General features: G+C 38.4%; 1 protein-coding gene across 5 annotated transcripts in view; it reads right to left on the reverse strand.

The window, feature by feature from the left end:
- LOC111575400 (rho GTPase-activating protein 42) overlaps window positions 1–21,454 on the reverse strand; it is a 71,595-nt gene that overhangs the window by 30,349 nt on the left and 19,792 nt on the right. For all 5 annotated transcript variants that reach the window (XM_055012388.1, XM_023280487.3, XM_055012386.1 and 2 more), the window contains exon 3: window positions 19,550–19,611. In XM_055012388.1, coding sequence (XP_054868363.1) covers window positions 19,550–19,611 — 62 coding nt within the window. The remainder of the gene's footprint in view (window positions 1–19,549; window positions 19,612–21,454) is intronic.

Raw genomic sequence — 21,454 nt, forward strand, 5'->3', positions numbered from 1 at the left:
AGATTCTTCCATGTTATCATCAGAAAATGTGGAAGGATCACATGATTTTAGACTTTAAATCTTGATGACACTGCGTATTAATCCTCTTCCTCTGCATGTCAACAACTTAACAAAGACATCTGTACAATTATGTGGCATAGTGGTGGTAGTAATGTCTTCTATTATTCTGAAAAGCTAAGCATAACGCTTTGAATATGAACTGAGAACGGGGACATAACAGCAGGCTAATTCAGAAATAGTATTATTGATTACTCATTGTACCTGTGTGTCAAAACTGGAAGCTTTGCAGTGAGTCAGATTGTCTGAGTCCCAGACTGTGTGGAACCTGTGCAGAAATACAACCGTCCACACACTGAAACACAACATTTACAACACCAACCCAACTACTGTCAATTAAAATGGATCCTAAAAAAAAATAAAAAATAAAGCTTGCTGTCAGGAAGTTAGTAAAGCCAGCAGTGAGTGAGCAGGATAATTTGTCTGCTGAAATAACACAGATAGTTAAGTGCCATATTTTATGTATTAATTAATGTATGCCTGGTGAACCCTCAGGATGATATATTGGAACATAAAAACTCTCACCGTGGAGAGGTATTTCAGCACGACTGGCTCGGTGTCTCCTTAGCACAGACTAGCGACAGCAAATACATTATGTCAGTAAACGGCTTTTCTGGCGACTGTCTAAATGTCTGTTTTGCTCTTTCCAAGAAACGGCTGTCTCCAGGCCGCGAGAAAACGCTTTCCATCAGATGAATCGGTGACCTTGCTTTACTGAAGCGACACACAACGAGCAGCATGCATAAAGATAACGAGGAAAGGAGTCACTGCAGTGCGCTACGAACAGCTTTTAAAACAGTGACATTCATCAGCTCTGCCGAGGTTATTTCTCTTGGGTTGTCTCAGTCAGCAAATGATCTGAAGACACACCTATAATGCTCCCATATCAATCAATATTCTTGCTTTGTTGACGCATACGATAGTTCTTTTTGCTCCTTTAAGTGCGTCTTTGTTGCGAAAAGTGTAATTTTCACATGATTTAAAGACAGAATTGTTAACAAAACCTGGACGTATTGTCTTAAATCTCATTACATGCAAGAAAAACACCCATTACTTCCTCATATATACATTAATTATGTATGGTAAAACTAAATTTCAATCAAAATCTTGCATGTCACCCATGATTCACTGCAAAGGCACTACTAAGACAGTGGTATAGTGATATGTGTATATGTAAGACATCCCTGGATGAGTTTAATATTTTGACTTTCAGTACACAGAAGATTGAGGTGAGTAATGATATACACAGCAATATCTTGGCTCAGGCTGAGGTTTACTTTAGCTGCAGGGCGGACAGCACAAAGGTTAGATAATGTTCATTCCAAATACTTTTCAGACTTTCATTAAACAGGCTACTAGGGATGTGGCAGAAGAACAATGACTGCCTTTATTTCACAGTGTTGTTTCAGGGTCAACGGGACATTCCTCAGTTCACAGGCCAGCACACAAGCTACCCACAGAGCAGAGTTACTGTACTGTTAAATCCTGAGAAAACAGCAGCAGCGTACGCCTCTCCACAGACACAGACACACTATATACCATTTTGGTTTCAGTTTTGCGGCGAGAGATAAATTATGTGTAATTGTACGCATTTAAAGAAAACCTAAACCAAAGGAAGCCTCTCATTGTGGGAAATACATGCAACACAGAGCAGAAAGGCAGCACTGCAGGAACTGTGAGGGGTTTTGTTGAAAAGGAGAATGTATCTTGTGCTTATTACTGAGAGAAAAATAAGAACGGTACAACAGAATATTGCTAAGCTGCCTGAGAGCTGAAAGATAGCTCTGAAGGAACTTGTCATTCTTTCCCAGTCTGTTTTTCAAATTAAAAACTAAAATGAGGGAACATTTGACCCGAAACAATGATTTTATGTCATTCATATTTATTACATGATTGCATTTATTACATTATCGTTTCACTGACAGTGCGCAAAGCACAAAATGTCTTTATTTTTTCTGTCATTTAAATGACAAAAGGTCTTTGTGCAAAGCTTCTTGATGTTTACAAATCACTTTTGGACTTGAAATATTGACCAGCTCAGCGTTCTTCACAAAATCTGCTTCAAACTAAAAGTGAAAATGCCCTCAGAAGGCAAATTCTAACTAAAACTAACCAAAATTTATGCTCTCACTTCTTTATGTTTTTACAGAAAAAAGTGGCATTTTAAAGATAGAAATAGCTGTAATTTAATGTAATTGTTCACAACTCTTAAATGAGTCAGAATGGCAATGAAACGTGAATCTAAATAAGCCACACCTGATTGGGTTTTTTTGTTGTTTTCTTTTTTTTTTGCTTCCTTTCTGAAACAGCATCAACAACAACAGGAAAACTCAATCTGTTTTCCATTGCGGCCATAAAAGGCTGCCTCCCAGGGGGATATGATCATCTCCAAAAGCCACAACATCAGGGCACTGCCCTTCCACTCCTAAACGCCATCCACGCTCAGCAGTGCTGAACCTTCTCAAACCATGCAGAACTTGAACCACTTTCTCTCTTTTTATGCTGCTGAAAGGGTTATCAACTGGGGAGTTATAGCAGAAATCTTTTGAAAAAGATCAAATTTGGAAAGTTTTCATGTGGAATAACACACTTGGGTAGTTGGCAAGCCAATCACAAAGTGCAAATCGAAAAGATTTTAGGCCTGGCCAGCTGCCAAGCCAACAGACAATAAATTGCTCCATGCTTGACAAAGCCTGCAGAAATTGGGCTACTAGACAGACTCTCTTCCAAGCAGCAGAGGCACCTTAGATATACAGTATGCTAGTTAACACCAGCAACACACAAAGGACATGCAGGTTTCCTCTCCATTGGATTTGAAATGTCTGGCATCCACCTAGTCTTATCAGTCTGTGTCCATCTACTTGTAGTTTGCAGACTCAGTCCAGATGTGAAATGGGAGGAATCTAGGTTTTATTTCAGGAACTGCTTCTGAAAGTTTACACCCACTCAGTCTGAGCCCGACAAGTTTCTTTTTTATCAACGTGTGGCTCCAACCACCACATCTGTCTGCCATAATCTATCAGGAGCAACAAACCTTCAAAACAGGAACACCATCTGGCAGAGATTGTGGTTTAAATATGGCAGATACTCAAGTCTCAACTGGTACATCTCACAATATTTTATGTTTCAAGGACAGTACACTTTCCTTGTTAGGAGAGATTTTATACATTTGGTAAACATATGTTGGTTTGAGATGCACTAATTAAGTTCTGGAGACCAACTGCTGTCAAACTACAGAAAGACTGGGATGAAACGTTCTGGTCATCTGCGCTTATCTCACTTTTTCATCTGACCAGATGCATACACTGTGTGACACACTGGATTTGGAAAACATTTAGGGAATTTTCACTTTGCGCTCTCTCATGTCACGGTAAAAGGTATATCATAAAACATAAAGCGTTTAGCGCAAGGTGCTCTGATGTAAACGCTTTTCACCTTTCATAACTTAACAGATAATATTTGATGGACAGCTGAACTTGCAGCATCTCTCTCTGACAGTCACACATCTCTCAATAATTGGATTATTTCTGAATTGACAAGTTGAGTATTTTCTCATAAAGGAGATACTTCAGAAAGAATATACTGAGAATACAGCCCCCAAAGTAGGCTTGGGGCAACAAAAGTGGGTTGTGATCATGGAAATAAAACTGAACATACCAGTAATTTCCAATTTAAAAAAAAAAAAACATCTGTGAACTTCAGAACCTTCACATTTTTGACCTATGAGCTTCATCTATCTCTATGTCTGCACTATGGCTCTACAGGGTAAAGAACTGTCAGAGGAATCCAAAAATCTGATTTTGAGACTTTACAAAGATGGATACAAAAAGATCAGACTGACTAAATTAGTTGAAACAAAGTTGTAGCAGTAATTGAGGCATAGAACAAACTACAGTACCACTAATCAGATGTACCATGGTGCAAGACATGAACAATCTACCTCTGATAAACAAATGGGCAAGTGCTTCGGACTTGGCACAGGGCTTATCAATGGAAACTGGAGAGCCTGTGACAACTGCTTGTTCTTTGGCACTAAACTGCAAGAATAAACTTTGTTGAAATGCACATTTTTCTGGTCAGATGACAGCAAAATAAATGTGTTTGGCTCAGATGGGTTCCAGCATGTTTGGTGGGAATCTGGCCAGGGCTACTATAGTGAATGCACAGTCCCAACAGTGAATGCAGAGTCCCAACAGTGAATGCAGAGTCCCAACAGTGAATGCAGAGTCCCAACAATGAATGCACAGTCCCAACAGTGAATGTATGGTCTCAACAGTGAATGCAGAGTCCTAACTGTGAATGCAATCCCAACAGTGAATGCAGAGTCCTAACTGTGAATGCAATCCCAACAGTGAATGCAGAGTCCCAACAGTGAATGCAGAGTCCCAACAGTGAATGCATGGTCACAACAGTGAATGTATGGTCTCAACAGTGAATGTATGGTCTCAACAGTGAATGCACAGTCCCAGCAGTGAATGTATAGTCCCAGCAGTGAATGGAGAGTCTCAGCAGTGAATGCACAGTCCTAACTGTAAATGCAATCCCAACAGTGAACGCATAGTACCAACAGTGAAACACAGAGATGGAAGCGTGATGATATGGAGCTGCATGACTCCACAAGGTGTTGGGGAGATGGCATTTATAGATGGCACCATGAATGCTTGCGGATATTGCAGAATACTGGCTGACAATATGACTCCCAGGCTGCAGTAGCTTGGTAGAGGAGGAATATTGTAGCATGATAATGATCAAGCAAAGTGCCAAAATCACACAAGAGTTTCTAAAGAAGAAAAAAAAGTGAAAAATGTGATTTGGCCAAGTATGTTGCCTCGCTTGAATCCAATAGCAAGCCCTCCAGCAAAGAGCATCAGAAAAAAAAAATGTCTGAGAAACGGCAGCACATCTCTCCTGAAATTTGGTGTCCTCCATGCCGAGGAGGATGGAATCTTTCAATAGAAATTTGAAAGTTGGAAATACAAAGTATTGCGGAAATATAAGATTTGAACCTCCAAGGAAATGAAATGACTTTTGTTGAGTCAAGTTCCTACTGTGGAGCCTTTATTTTTTAACACGGCAATCCTAAACTGTTAGTTTTTAAATCAGTTTTACACTGTATTTTGCATGTTGTCATCCTTCGTTTTGTATATTTGCAGCTCACTTAAAGATACACATGTGCGGTTTGTAAATGTCATAATATATTACACTGATACAGCTGTCAAAAATCAGCACAAACAGAAGGAAAAAAATGTAATTCTCTGTACAACAAACTGTGTTCACTTTCAAAATAAATGCCAGAGAGTAAACAAACAACATAAAAGCCTCCTTAGAAGTTTCTTGTTTTTTTTTGTTTGTTTGTTTTTTTTTGTTTGTTTTGTTTTCCCCCCCTCAAATTCTCTGTTGGGTCTCGGCTTGATTTTATTTTTTGTTACAAAAACTAATGAATACAAGGATTTGATAACAGTGCAGCAGCTCACTGTTTGCGATAAACTCGAAGTCATGAAGTGAAAAGTCCATTTTGTATTCTTTTATTCCTAATGGAGCCTAAATAATTAGCTTGTTGCCTTCAATGTGTCTTTTCTAACAAAAACAATGAATTATTTATCAGCTGTATAAAAACACACCAGTTATAAATCTGATAGCACCAAATGGCCTATTATCCATGTCTGTGTGTTTTAAAAGAGATTTCATTCCTGCTTGATACAACAGTGATTTAAAGTCCCTCTACGCTGAGAAATGTGTTTTAGCTGTTACTTCTCTTGGATGTTTGACCTTCATAGTACAGAATGACGTTAACGGTCCAGCTGGCTGTTTTCAAATCTAAAGTGGAAAGTTTTTCTTTGTGTTTATCCTGCAAAAAGGACACGATAAAAGAGAAATATGACATGTTTTTTCATCAGGGTATTTCAAACCCTCCTGAACTGTCACTGATCACAATGACTGGAGCCATTTCAGCTTTGACACTTTACTGTATGATGAAATTATTGCATCATTTCCCAAAAAGAGAAACTATTCTTTTTGAAAAAAATGACATTGCTGGATCTCACTTGAATAGCTGTTTGTCATAATTCTTCAGTATTTGAAAATTATAGGGTGTGTAGGATATAGTCAGGATGGTTACTGTCTGCGTGGATTCATTGATATTATTTGCAATCACCAGCACATAATAGAACAGTGAGGGAACATGCAGAATACTTTTAGAATATGAACTGAGTAAATGCTCAGGTTCATTTTAGAATTGGCAAGGTGTCATTCAATCTGGAGTCATATGAAGCCTGCAGTTCCAAAATATGACATCCGTATTATGGAGTTACATAATGTTAATTAAACCTAAAAACAACAGGAAGCCATCGCAGTCTTTTAAAGCTGCCGACTGAGCTTACACCAGTTAATGTTAATATCTAATATGGGTTGATAAATTGCAAAACAACAGGAGCAACAATCATGATTTAAAAAAAAAAAAAACATACATGCCATACATATTTCAGGCAAACCTTTTCTTATCTGGGTCATGGATCTGTAAAATAATGAAGTTTTGTTCAATTATCAAGCTGTGTCTAATGTCAATTTTTATTTAAACCAAGGGCAGAGCTGCACTGTACCACTGGAAGCCTAAACTGCAACTGTGGCAATAATAATGAGACCCCTTTATGTGCACATACTGCAAAAACGACCATTTACTAATTATTTTTACTAGTTCTCAATTCATGCCAACGTGGTGCTGCTGTGATAACTGTGAAGGAGAGAGACAGTTTTTGGAAAGTAAGGCCTCTAAATATGCTCAGTGGCTGGCAACCTGCCTCATAATCACTGAACTTGTTACAACCAGCCTGTTTCTGTAAAAAATGAGCTTCAAAATGAGCACAGTACCTGCTGTAGCTTATTAAACAGTGTCAGTCACAGTTCCACATCCAGTAGTCATGTGAGTCATTTGCAATTTACAGTTCATTTATAAGAGCAGAAAAGGGGAGGGAAAAAAAAGGTTGCTTTCAGCTCAAAGTAAGCACCATCCAAGTATAAACTTCTTGGAAAACTGTATCAAAAAGTCACTTTTCATATCAAAGGGACCCCCCCCCCAAAAAAAAAAACTAAGTTTACATATGACATTAGCTACATCGCCAGCACTTGTATCCCAAGAGGTTTGAAATCTGTACAAGGAGAGAATAAGTTTTTCTTCCTGCATCACCAACATTCAAATCAGCTGAAAGTGCAGAGATCAGAGGCGTTTCTTGCATATTCCTGAGATCTGATGAGACAGAGTGCCAGGTGAAGTGAAAAGAGATGATGCAAGGAGGCGTTTTTCAAGCAAGTACAGAGCGATGAGGGGGAGTGAGTGTTTGCATGTGTGTGTGTGTGTGTGTGTGTGTGTGTGTGTGTGTGTGTGACACAGATGAATGAAGTAAAGCATCCTATAGATCCTGTGGCTATGGCTGCTTTGATTTTATTAACTTATTTCCATTACTTTGCAATCATGCATTTTGTTGTTCTCTTGCAGCTTCCTCCCACTCAGCTGTGGCGTGATTTAATTTCTCTTATCCAGCTCGGCCTGTCTCTGCTTGTCATCTCGGCTCGTTCCTTGCACCCTTTGAAATGAGATGATTTTAAAAACATAGAAATAAATAAATAAGCCTGCTAACGCTTGCATTAATATGTATCTGTCTTGTTTCTTTGTTTCTCTTGTTTAGGCATATAAATGCTGCAAACACGTGAACTGTAAAATGCTGTTGCGTCTTTGTGCCACACAGATATCCGACGTTGCCGTCTGATTTTCCTGCATGACATGCACTCAAAAAAACATTACAACAACAACAACAACAAAGCCACATGCCAAAACCTTGTTGGAGGCACAAATCACAACACATAAATAAACTAATTGTGAATTTTAGTTTCTTCAGGAGATGAGGAACTTCCATAATTTGCAGCAACTAAGACATCACAGCAACAAAGTCTCAGGTATCTACATACATACTGGTTAAAAGTTTTAGAACACCCCAATTTTTCAATTACAGAGGGTAAAGCATGGCGCTGCAGAATGCTGTGGTAGTCGTTTTGGTTCAGGCTACTTCTTACTCTGTACAAGTCATCAACCCTGGATCTAGCAAAACAGCCCCAGACCATCACACTTCCTCCTCCATGTTTGACAGTTGATGTCCCACACTGAGGAACCATCCTCTCGCCTGCTCAACAGCATACAAAGATCCTGATGAACATGACAAACCAAAGATTTCCACTTTTGATTCTTCAGTCCATAATACCTGCTTCCAGTCTTCAGTAGTTCATTGGTGGTGTTTCATGGCCCAGGCAAGTCTCTTTTTCTTATCTGGATGTCTTAGCAATGGCTTTCTTGCTGCAACTCCACCTGTCAAACCTGTAACTCCAAGTCTTCTCTTTACAGTTGAAACTGAGACTTGTTTACTACAACCACTATTGTTGTCCTGTGAGTCGCCTATCACCAAGCTGTTGACTCTCAGAAACTTGTCTTCTGATTCTGTTGTGGCTTTGAGTCTTCCAGACTTCTTCCTGTCAGAGTTTCTCCCAGTTTCTGAGCCTTTTGATGGTGAAGGAAAATCTACTCACTGGCAACTTGACTTTCTGAGAAATTTCTCTGTAGGAAATACCTACATTTTAAGTCTGATGATGGTCTATCTCTCTTCTATTGTTAATTGCATTTTCCTCATCATTTTACAGCAACACACTACTTTCTACAGTACAATACTGTTCAAATAATGCTCCTGAGGGTATGGTGCCATGGTGTGTTCCAACACTAATTTTATGTAGACACAGGGGGTTGTAAGTAATCAAAAAAAGTTGGGACAGCTGTAGGATTTGGTAGCCTCCAACCTCCATTGCTACAGAACAGCTTTAAGTTGTCCTTTCTGTACAATTCTGAAATGTACATTATTTTTCAGTTTTGGGAAACCTTACCTTTTTGTTAACCTCTGGCAGTTCACCACTTACCTTTGTACCATTTCAAGCTATTCATTGGACTACTTGAATTTCAATTAAAAAATGGAAAAATTGGGGCATTCTAAAACTTTTGACCGGTAGTGTACATAATCAGTCCATTCAGAACATTTTTATACATACTAAATTCTGTTAATATCTTGTAAACAAGCTTTGATGCCTGTCTCAGGTTGTCCAGGAGTTTCAGGCTACCCAGTTCCGTGAGGTAATTTTTGCTGTATTTCCTTTCATGTGCTTTTCACATGAAGACCAGGATCAATTTAAGTTTGTCACAAATGGTGCTGTATGCACATAAAGAAGCAGTTCTGAGTAATCATGGTGTTTGCATTTTAAATGCTTCATGTGTGTTGGTTAGAAATTATTAAAAAATAATGAAGTGAAACAAATTACTTTAAATTTTTTTAGCCATGCTAAACACGAATGTTGTCTTTCCAAGCTCTTCATCGTTTGCTAAAATATCTTGATATTAGTGGTGGAGGCAGACACGTTTGTTACAGGGAATGTTTCATCTACAGCAAGTAAAAAATTTACAACGATCAGAGCTTCTAGGGGGAAAAAAAACCCCTCTCCATAGGTGATATGAATATATAAATGGTGCCTTTATGCTTGTTAAATGATTAGGTTGACACAATATTCCATAAAGCTACATAGTCTGCACAGAGGTGACCCACATCTTCAAAGGGCAACTCTTTCCATCATAAAAATTTAGCTGCGCTTTGAATGTCAGGAGGGAAATGCTCACATTGAGACATCACATAATTTTACAACAACTGTATGACATGCCTGTGTTTTAGCAGCTAGTACTGTAGGAGCTACTCTGTACAATGCATAGTACAGAATCGGTGTATATCCATTCAGATCAGCTATACTGTAAAACCTTTAGCAGTTTAATCACAATACTGACACATTAATCACCTTAAACCTCAGAGTGTTTGTCCTTAAAGTCACATTTAAACTTCAAACTAAATACTGTCAGTATCAAACACTCACCCCCGGAAAAAAAAAGTGTCTGGAAAAAAATTTTAGTCTGCTCCTCCATGGAATCTCAATGAAAATGTCTCAGGTCGTTACAAAACGTAAGACAGGCAACCTGCAGCTGATCTCATTTGCGTTATCAGACTTGGTAAATCAGATGCACAGCTTAAGTATGTGGACTAAGATAATCTCTGCCTTGAGACATCTCTCGGTAGGTACCACCATCTAAGACGTCTACTTTTACTAATTAAATGCTGAGTGCAAGCTCTGGCTTTTTTCTGCATTAAAAGTGCAACTCAGTGAAAGTTGTTGAAGTGAACTTGAAGTGAAGTGCAAAAGTTATTTTTCAAATTTTCAAAAATGTGATGTAGTTTTAAAGCTTTACCCATGGGCACTTTTTTCACAGAGGTGAAAATATTGAAGAATTGCAGTGAAATAAGAAAGAATAAGGAAATAAGGAAAATCTTAACACAATGTACGAGTATATCGATGAAGTACAAAGCATTCCATGTTCTGCTCTATTGTATCTATTCACATCCACACTGTGACTCTGAAACATTTTGTGGAGTTTGAGGCTAAATCTAACCTCAATGTATTTGAATAGAGCACCAATTCCTTTCTGAATAAGGTAAGCAGTAGAATATACACATCCTGTCGACAGTTCTGTTTGGTCTGGAGAAAGAAAAATGGAAAAAATGAAAGGCGAGAAACCTTAAAATCTTGTATGTCTACCCTCTATACTCGTCCATTTAATACAAATATGACAGCACAAATCAGTTGTTGTTGAAGTGGTTACCTTAAGGTGTTCTGACTTAGTTTTTATTATATTTACACCATCTTTTTTTGTCTTTTGTGCATATTATTGTATGAGATGGGGGGAGGATGTGCTAGTTTTTCCACATTCGTTGGGACATATGCCCTCCATCCCCCACCTCCATTGCCCTTGCCCTTTACGTCACGCCTGGTTTGTCTGGAGACATTCAGCATAGTTGGAGGCTTGTTTTCCGACCTTTAAAGCAGCCAACTGGAGCCATAACTGCCACTTTTTGTACAACACAGAAAAAAAAAACAAAACAATGTCTGCCGACTTAAAATTATCTGAACTCAAAAATCCATCACAGAAAACATGAAGCCTTTAACTGCTTCTGCCAAAGTTTCTCTGTTCCGCTGCTGTTTCATTGAGATTACGCTCAGCATTTTCATATTGTTTGACACTGTTTATTATGCTATGCTCTCTTTGCTGTCAATCATCTGAAACACACAAGAAGAAATCTGGCAAGAAAAAGCTCTCCAAAGTCTATTAGTTTCTCACTCATTGCTCCTGTCCTCAAAAACCAAGGTTGCAAAGTTGTACAATTAGTTTCCATGATCTTCTGGACAACAGTATACAACAGAGTTGGAAGGATTGACAGTATGAATTAGAATTCATTTAGTTTTGGAACAAATTGTCATAATTACACGTTTATTTTTGTAAATTGCAGCTGAATAATTATTAGTGTTCAGGCTAAAACCTAATGGCATCTATCACTGTAACCACAGCCATAATTTACTTTACGTTTGTTGGTCATTATCTATATTGACGGCAATACATTTTAGATATGAAATCAGAATTTAAACCATAATGTTTGGACTTTAGCAAAGCAAAGAAATAAGAGTTATGTTTTTACTTTCACTCACTGTTTAATTAGGTTTAAGGTTAAAATAAAGCTTTTCAAATCTGCAACAACTACAGTGTGTATAAACCCCGCATTCTTTTACTATCCAGCAGGGGGTGACACAGAGATGGAAGCGTGATGATATGGAGCTGCATGACTCCACAAGGTGTTGGGGAGATGGCATTTATAGATGGCACCATGAATGCTTGCGGATATTGCAGAATACTGGCTGACAATATGACTCCCAGGCTGCAGTAGCTTGGTAGAGGAGGAATATTGTAGCATGATAATGATCAAGCACAGTGCCAAAATCACACAAGAGTTTCTAAAGAAGAAAAAAAAGTGAAAAATGTGATTTGGCCAAGTATGTTGCCTTGCTTGAATCCAATAGCAAGCCCTCCAGCAAAGAGCATCAGAAAAAAAAAATGTCTCTGGGTAACGGCAGCACATCTCTCCTGAAATTTGGTGTCCTCCATGCCGAGGAGGATGGAATCTTTCAATAGAAATCTGAAAGTTGGAAATACAAAGTATTGCGGAAATATAAGATTTGAACCTCCAAGGAAATGAAATGACTTTTGTTGAGTCAAGTTCCTACTGTGGAGCCTTTATTTTTTAACACGGCAAACCCAAACTGTTAGTTTTTAAATCAGTTTTACACTGTATTTTGCATGTTGTCATCCTTCGTTTTGTATATTTGCAGCTCACTTAAAGATACACATCTGCGGTTTGTAAATGTCATAATATATTACACTGATACAGCTGTCAAAAATCAGCACAAACAGCAGGAAAAAAATTTAATTCTCTGTACAACAAACTGTGTTCACTTTCAAAATAAATGCCAGAGAGTAAACAAACAACATAAAAGCCTCCTTAGAAGTTTCTTGTTTTTTTTGTTTTGTTTTGTTTTTTTTGTTTGTTTCGTTTTTTTCCCCCTCAAATTCTCTGTTGGGTCTCGGCTTGATTTTATTTTTTGTTACAAAAACTAATGAATACAAGGATTTGATAACAGTGCAGCAGCTCACTGTTTGCTCGAAGTCATGAAGTGAAAAGTCCATTTTGTATTCTTTTATTCCCAATGGAGCCTAAATAATTAGCTTGTTGCCTTCAATGTGTATTTTCTAACAAAAACAATGAATTATTTATCAGCTGTATAAAAACACACCAGTTATAAATCTGATAGCACCAAATGGCCTATTATCCATGTCTGTGTGTTTTAAAAGAGATTTCATTCCTGCTTGATACAACAGTGATTTAAAGTCCCTCTACGCTGAGAAATGTGTTTTAGCTGTTACTTCTCTTGGATGTTTGACCTTCATAGTACAGAATGACGTTAACGGTCCAGCTGGCTGTTTTCAAATCTAAAGTGGAAAGTTTTTCTTTGTGTTTATCCTGCAAAAAGGACACGATAAAAGAGAAATATGACATGTTTTTTCATCAGGGTATTTCAAACCCTCCTGAACTGTCACTGATCACAATGACTGGAGCCATTTCAGCTTTGACACTTTACTGTATGATGAAATTATTGCATCATTTCCCAAAAAGAGAAACTATTCTTTTTGAAAAAATGACATTGCTGGATCTCACTTGAATAGCTGTTTGTCATAATTCTTCAGTATTTGAAAATTATAGGGTGTGTAGGATATAGTCAGGAAGGTTACTGTCTGCGTGGATTCATTGATATTATTTGCAATCACCAGCACATAATAGCATAACAGTGAGGGAACATGCAGAATACTTTTAGAATATGAACTGAGTAAATGCTGTGGTTCATTTTAGAATTGGCAAGGTGTCGTTCAATCTGGAGTCATATGAAGCCTGTAGTTCCAAAATATGACATCCGTATTATGGAGTTACATAATGTTAATTAAACCTAAAAACAACAGGAAGCCATCGCAGTCTTTTAAAGCTGCCGACTGAGCTTACACCAGTTAATGTGAATATCTAATATGGGTTGATAAATTGCAAAACAACAGGAGCAACAATCATGATTTAAAAAAAAAAACAAAAAACATACATGCCATACATATTTCAGGCAAACCTTTTCTTATCTGGGTCATGGATCTGTAAAATAATGAAGTTTTGTTCAATTATCAAGCTCTGTCTAATGTCAATTTTTATTTAAACCAAGGGCAGAGCTGCACTGTACCACTGGAAGCCTAAACTACAACTGTGGCAATAATCATGAGACCGCTTTATGTGCACATACTGCAAAAACGACCATTTACTAATTATTTTTACTAGTTCTCAATTCATGCCAACGTGGCGCTGCTGTGATAACTGTGAAGGAGAGAGACAGTTTTTGGAAAGTAAGGCCTCCAAATATGCTCAGTGGCTGGCAACCTGCCTCATAATCACTGAACTTGTTACAACCAGCCTGTTTCTGTAAAAAATGAGCTTCAAAATGAGCACAGTACCTGCTGTAGCTTATTAAACAGTGTCAATCACAGTTCCACATCCAGTAGTCATGTGAGTCATTTGCAATTTACAGTTCATTTATAAGAGCAGAAAAGGGGAGGAAAAAAAAAGGTTGCTTTCAGCTCAAAGTAAGCACCATCCAAGTATAAACTTCTTGGAAAACTGTATCAAAAAGTCACTTTTCATATCAAAGGGACCCAAAAAAAAAATACCAAGTTTACATATGACATTAGCTACATCGCCGGCACTTGTATCCCAAGAGGTTTGAAATCTGTACAAGGAGAGAATAAGTTTTTCTTCCTGCATCACCAACATTCAAATCAGCTGGAAGTGCAGAGATCAGAGGCGTTTCTTGCATATTCCTGAGATCTGATGAGACAGAGTGCCAGGTGAAGCGAAAAGAGATGATGCAAGGAGGCGTTTTTCAAGCAAGTACAGAGCGATGAGGGGGAGTGAGTGTTTGCTTGTGTGTGTGTGTGTGTGTGTGTGTGTGTGAGACACAGATGAATGAAGTAAAGCATCCTATAGATCCTGTGGCTATGGCTGCTTTGATTTATTAACTTATTTCCATTACTTTGCAATCATGCATTTTGTTGTTCTCTTGCAGCTTCCTCCCACTCAGCTGTGGCGTGATTTAATTTCTCTTATCCAGCTCGGCCTGTCTCTGCTTGTCATCTCGGCTCGTTCCTTGCACCCTTTGAAATGAGATGATTTTAAAAACATAGAAATAAATAAATAAGCCTGCTAACGCTTGCATTAATATGTATCTGTCTTGTTTCTTTGTTTCTCTTGTTTAGGCATATAAATGCTGCAAACACGTGAACTGTAAAATGCTGTTGCGTCTTTGTGCCATACAGATATCCGACGTTGCCGTCTGATTTTCCTGCATGATGTGCACTCAAAAAAACATTACAACAACAACAACAACAACAAAGCCACATGCCAAAACCTTGTTGGAGGCACAAATCACAACATATAAATAAACTAATTGTGAATCTTAGTTTCTTCAGGAGATGAGGAACTTCCATAATTTGCAGCAACTAAGACATCACAGCAACAAAGTCTCAGGTATCTACATACATACTGGTTAAAAGTTTTAGAACACCCCAATTTTTCAATTACAGAGGGTAAAGCATGGCGCTGCAGAATGCTGTGGTAGTCGTTTTGGTTCAGGCTACTTCTTACTCTGTACAAGTCACCAACCCTGGATCCAGCAAAACAGCCCCAGACCATCACACTTCCTCCTCCATGTTTGACAGTTGATGTCCCACACTGAGGAACCATCCTCTCACCTGCTCAACAGCATACAAAGATCCTGATGAACATGACAAACCAAAGATTTCCAATTTTGATGCATCAGTCCATAATACCTGCTTCCAGTCTTCAGTAGTTCATTGGTGGTGTTTCATGGCCCAGGCAAGTCTCTTTTTCTTATCTGGATGTCTTAGCAATGGCTTTCTTGCTGCAACTCCATCTGTCAAACCTGCAACTCCAAGTCTTCTGTTTACAGTTGAAACTGAGACTTGTTTACTACAACCACTATTGTTGTCCTGTGAGTCGCCTATCACCAAGCTGTTGACTCTCAGAAACTTGTCTTCTGATTCTGTTGTGGCTTTGAGTCTTCCAGACCTCTTCCTGTCAGAGTTTCTCCCAGTTTCTGAGCTTTTTGATGGTGAAGGAAACTCTACTCACTGGCAACTTGACTTTCTGAGAAATTTCTCTGTAGGGAATACCTACATTTTAAGTCTGATGATGGTCTGTCTCTCGTCTATTGTTAATTGCATTTTACTCATCATTTTACAGCAACACACTACTTTCTACAGTACAACACTGTTCTAATAATGCTCTCGAGGGTATGGTGCCATGGTGTGTGTAGGATTTGGTAGCCTCCAACCTCCATTGCTACAGAACAGCTTTAAGTTGTCCTTTCTGTACAATTCTGAAATGTACATTATTTTTCAGTTTTGGGAAACCTTACCTTTTTGTTAACCTCTGGCAGTTCACCACTTACCTTTGTACCATTTCAAGCTATTCATTGGACTTGAACTACTTGAATTTCAATTAAAAAATGGAAAAATTGGGGCATTCTAAAACTTTTGACCGGTAGTGTACATAATCAGTCCATTCAGAACATTTTTATACATACTAAATACTGTTAATATCTTGTAAACAAGCTTTAATGCCTGTCTCAGGTTGTCCAGGAGTTTCAGGCTACCCAGTTCCATGAGGTAATTTTTGCTGTATTTCCTTTCATGTGCTTTGCACATAAAGACCAGGATCAATTTAAGTTTGTCACAAATGGTGCTGTATGCACATAAAGAAGCAGTTCTGAGTAATCATGGTGTTTGCATTTTAAATGCTTCATGTGTGTTGGTTAGAAATTATAAAAAAATAATGAAGTGAAACAAACTACTTTAAATTTTTTTAGCCATGCTAAACACGAATGTTGTCTTTCCAAGCTCTTCATCGTTTGCTAAAATATCTTGATATTAGTGGTGGAGGCAGACACGTTTGTTACAGGGAATGTTTCATCTACAGCAAGTAAAAAATTTACAACGATCAGAGCTTCTAGGGGGAAAAAACACTCTCCATAAGTGATATGAATACATAAATGGTGCCTTTATGCTTGTTAAATGATTAGGTTGACACAATATTCCATAAAGCTACATAGTCTGCACAGAGGTGACCCACATCTTCAAAGGGCAACTCTTTCCATCATAAAAATTTAGCTGCGCTTTGGATGTCAGGAGGGAAATGCTCACATTGAGACATCACATAATTTTACAACAACTGTATGACATGCCTGTGTTTTAGCAGCTAGTACTGTAGGAGCTACTCTGTACAATGCATAGTACAGAATCGGTGTATATCCATTCAGATCAGCTATACTGTAAAACCTTTAGCAGTTTAATCACAATACTGACACACTAATCACCTTAAACCTCAGAGTGTTTGTCCTTAAAGTCACATTTAAACTTCAAACTAAATAGTGTCAGTATCAAACACTCACCCCCGGACAAAAAAAGTGTCTGGAAAAAAATTTTAGTCTGCTCCTCCATGGAATCTCAATGAAAATGTCTCAGGTCGTTACAAAACGTAAGACAGGCAACCTGCAGCTGATCTCATTTGCGTTATCAGACTTGGTAAATCAGATGCACAGCTTAAGTATGTGGACTAAGATAATCTCTGCCTTGAGACATCTCTCGGTAGGTACCACCATCTAAGACGTCTACTTTTACTAATTAAATGCTGAGTGCAAGCTCTGGCTTTTTTCTGCATTAAAAGTGCAACTCAGTGAAAGTTGTTGAAGTGAACTTGAAGTGAAGTGCAAAAATTATTTTTCAAATTTTCAAAAATGTGATGTAGTTTTAAAGCTTTACCCATTGGCACTTTTTTCACAGAGGTGAAAATATTGAAGAATTGCAGTGAAATAAGAAAGAATAAGGAAATAAGGAAAATCTTAACACAATGTACGAGTATATCGATGAAGTACAAAGCATTCCATGTTCTGCTCTATTGTATCTATTCACATCCACACTGTGACTCTGAAACATTTTGTGGAGTTTGAGGCTAAATCTAACCTCAATGTATTTGAATAGAGCACCAATTCCTTTCTGAATAAGGTAAGCAGGAGAATATACACATCCTGTCGACAGTTCTGTTTGGTCTGGAGAAAGAAAAATGGAAAAAATGAAAGGCGAGAAACCTTAAAATCTTGTATGTCTACCCTCTATACTCGTCCATTTAATACAAATATGACAGCACAAATCAGTTGTTGTTGAAGTGGTTACCTTAAGGTGTTATGACTTCGTTTTTATTATATTTACACCATCTTTTTTTGTCTTTTGTGCATATTATTGTATGAGATGGGGGGAGGATGTGCTAGTTTTTCCACATTCGTTGGGACATATGCCCTCCATCCCCCACCTCCATTGCCCTTGCCCTTTACGTCACGCCTGGTTTGTCTGGAGACATTCAGCATAGTTGGAGGCTTGTTTTCCGACCTTTAAAGCAGCCAACTGGAGCCATAACTGCCACTTTTTGTACAACATAGAAAAAAAAAAAACAAAACAATGTCTGCCGTCTTAAAATTATCTGAACTCAAAAATCCATCACAGAAAACATGAAGCCTTTAACTGCTTCTGCCAAAGTTTCTCTGTTCCGCTGCTGTTTCATTGAGATTACGCTCAGCATTTTCATATTGTTTGACACTGTTTATTATGCTATGCTCTCTTTGCTGTCAATCATCTGAAACACACAAGAAGAAATCTGGCAAGAAAAAGCTCTCCAAAGTCTATTAGTTTCTCACTCATTGCTCCTGTCCTCAAAAACCAAGGTTGCAAAGTTGTACAATTAGTTTCTGTGATCTTCTGGACAACAGTATACAACAGAGTTGGAAGGATTGACAGTATGAATTAGAATTCATTTAGTTTTGGAACAAATTGTCATAATTACACGTTTATTTTTGTAAATTGCAGCTGAATAATTATTAGTGTTCAGGCTAAAACCTAATGGCATCTATCACTGTAACCACAGCCATAATTTACTTTACGTTTGTTGGTCATTATCTATATTGACGGCAATACATTTTAGATATGAAATCAGAATTTAAACCATAATGTTTGGACTTTAGCAAAGCAAAGAAATAAGAGTTATGTTTTTACTTTCACTCACTGTTTAATTAGGTTTAAGGTTAAAATAAAGCTTTTCAAATCTGCAACAACTACAAAGTGTGTATAAAACCCACATTCTTTTACTATCCAGCAGGGGGTGACACCTCTGGTTGCAAAAAGGAGTCTAATTGTATAGAAGTCAATGAGAAAATGACCTTGCTTCTCATTTGCTTTACTGCCTTAATAAACATTTTCCTAATGAGTTCATGGTCTCAACTGCTGGTTTCAAGTCTTTTGCAAAGCAACATGAAATTAATTTTCTGAATTATTGCCCTATTCAGAGCAAAATAAACCATCGAGCAGGATGGTGGCTACTTTAAGAGTGGCAAGTCACTATTATACGGACATGCTTAGTGTTCTCAGGTTCTCACTCAAATCCACCCCTGTCCAGTTTCAAAAAACCAAGACGGCAACGGCTAAAATACCACATTCAAGGCTCACAAACCAATGAATGATATTACAGCAACTAAATCCATCTTTTAACTACTTTCTTCTCCATTTTCTTGGTTGTAAAGGGCAAGTCCAGCCCGTATTAAAAGCAGTAACAGTGACAACACCACCGCCTTTCTGACATGCTGCGAGATTTGACATGCACTTATTCAAATTACAAGCGGTTGCCTATGTAAACATGGGTTGCTTTAAACTCCTAAAAATAGAGAAATGTAAACTAGATCATGTGCAATATGTGATTTTGTGTTGTTATGTAGTTTTGGTGTTTTATATCAATTTGTAATTAGTGCCTTTAATCAAGGGACACAATAAAAAAACCTAACAATTTCTTTTGCAATCTTGTTTTTTAAATTGCATACTCACCAAGCGTCTTCTCTCTTCTTCAACAGTGTTCAACAACTGGGAGAACTCTTTGAATGACTGGGCTGAAACACAGAGAGAGATCACCATATTAAAGGTGAAATACTGGCTGTTTGGTCAATAAAAGCAACAACATGTACGCCGCAATCATCTACAATATGTTCCCCGTTGATCAAGTACACACAGTGAACCACTCTGTTGCTTCATTCAGATGATAAAAAAAGGTATTAAAAAAAAAAAAAAACAACAACTCAGTGGCACAGTGGTCGTTAGACATCAGATGTTCCTGGCACCCTACAAGCTCTGTAGCATGGTGCTAAAATGTTTACAGTATTTGCACCGCAGCTTCAGACCTTTCAGTGAAGCACATTTTACAGCCTAATAAAAGCATGCAGCTGTCCAATTTAAAACCAAGACTAGCAGTAAAAAACAATACTTCAATTGAATGGAACCCACTGATTGCTTCCCTTTATTTTCTTCCCCTGCTAGGCTCTACAATTTACAGTCACAGTGTCGGGGCGAGTGATGCGGTGGAGATATGCTCACGCCATCTGGGCTATACTTCAGAGGCCTATATTACATTCTGCAGCGCCAGATGAATTCAGCATACAATATATCGAACCTTATTTGCCAGAGAACTGTGCCTTGATAGCTTCACAGCTTCATTAAATAGAGGGCCAGATACAATGTGGCCCCCGTTGGTCAGCCCCTGTGTCACCCTGTGTCCAGCCATTTAGCAGCGGTCGAGCTGCTCTGCTTGCCAAAACAGTAACATCATTATCGTCGCTGACAGCCTGGCATGGGAACTCATGCATCATCTTAGACACCTGTGGTCCATTTACACACCAAAGCTTTTAAAGACCAGGGAGCAATGATTTTGTGCCAGTGATCCTGCAGGCAGCCTGGCCTCCTATTAACGCTACCAGCTCCTTTATCAACGGTGCAAACCTCTCGGGGGGTAAAGGGCACAGCTGGAACTGCTGATGGGACAAGATTAGACTCTGAAGAAAGGAAATGGGAGTCAAAGTGAGGTTATAGCTTGCATATCAGTCACTGGTAAATGGAAGGAAGGCAATAGCCCTGATGAATCACTGAACGAAATCAAATTTAGTGCCTGAACAATGAACAAATAAGGATGATAAGCTTACAGGAAAATAAAAACATTTCCTTTATGTGCACATTTTTCTCTGCATGTTATAATAAGAGTTGTGTGCTTATGTTTTTTAATTCCATGGGCTAAAATGTTGCCTTACTGCTTGGTATTTAACTCTTCTGGTCTAGACTCGTGTTCGTCTGACTTGTTCCACCCCACAAGGCTCTGAGCTGTTCTTGGAGACTGAAGGATTGACCTTCTGAGAGAGGGGCCTGTAACTTTTCTAAAAATTTAAATTTCTATAGCCACATCAATCTTTTGGCCCCATTGATTCCTACATAACTGGCGTGGAATGTGAATGTCACTGCAGGAAGTCATAGAGTGGAATCAATAAAAGGTCAGGTGAACCCGTCTGGCAGCACATACAGGATCCTGATGTTACGGGGGGGAAGTTGGGAGCATCAAAGTGAACTACACCAATACTGCATCAAGACCATGGCTGGCATTCACGCAAGGGTCTGGCTATGTCTGTCAGAAAGCTCAGTTTCATTGATGACTAGATTGATTTCAACAGGCTGTTTCATTTTTTCCCCCTCAAATAGTAATCATGGCCTTTTCTCTCCAAGACAGTGAGCAAACATAGCGGAGGAATGTGAGGAAGGAACACTTGACATCAGTGCTTACAAAACAGTGGTTCGATTACGCAGCCAGAACTTGTGCAATGTGGATGCAAGGGAATTTTGCACACTGTTAAACAACATCATGGCAGTTTGCATTTTCAGCTTCATATGTTGATCTTAATTTAATACCCGCCT

This window comes from Amphiprion ocellaris, chromosome 7, assembly GCF_022539595.1.
Source record: "Amphiprion ocellaris isolate individual 3 ecotype Okinawa chromosome 7, ASM2253959v1, whole genome shotgun sequence".
NCBI classification, from domain to species: domain Eukaryota; kingdom Metazoa; phylum Chordata; class Actinopteri; family Pomacentridae; genus Amphiprion; species Amphiprion ocellaris.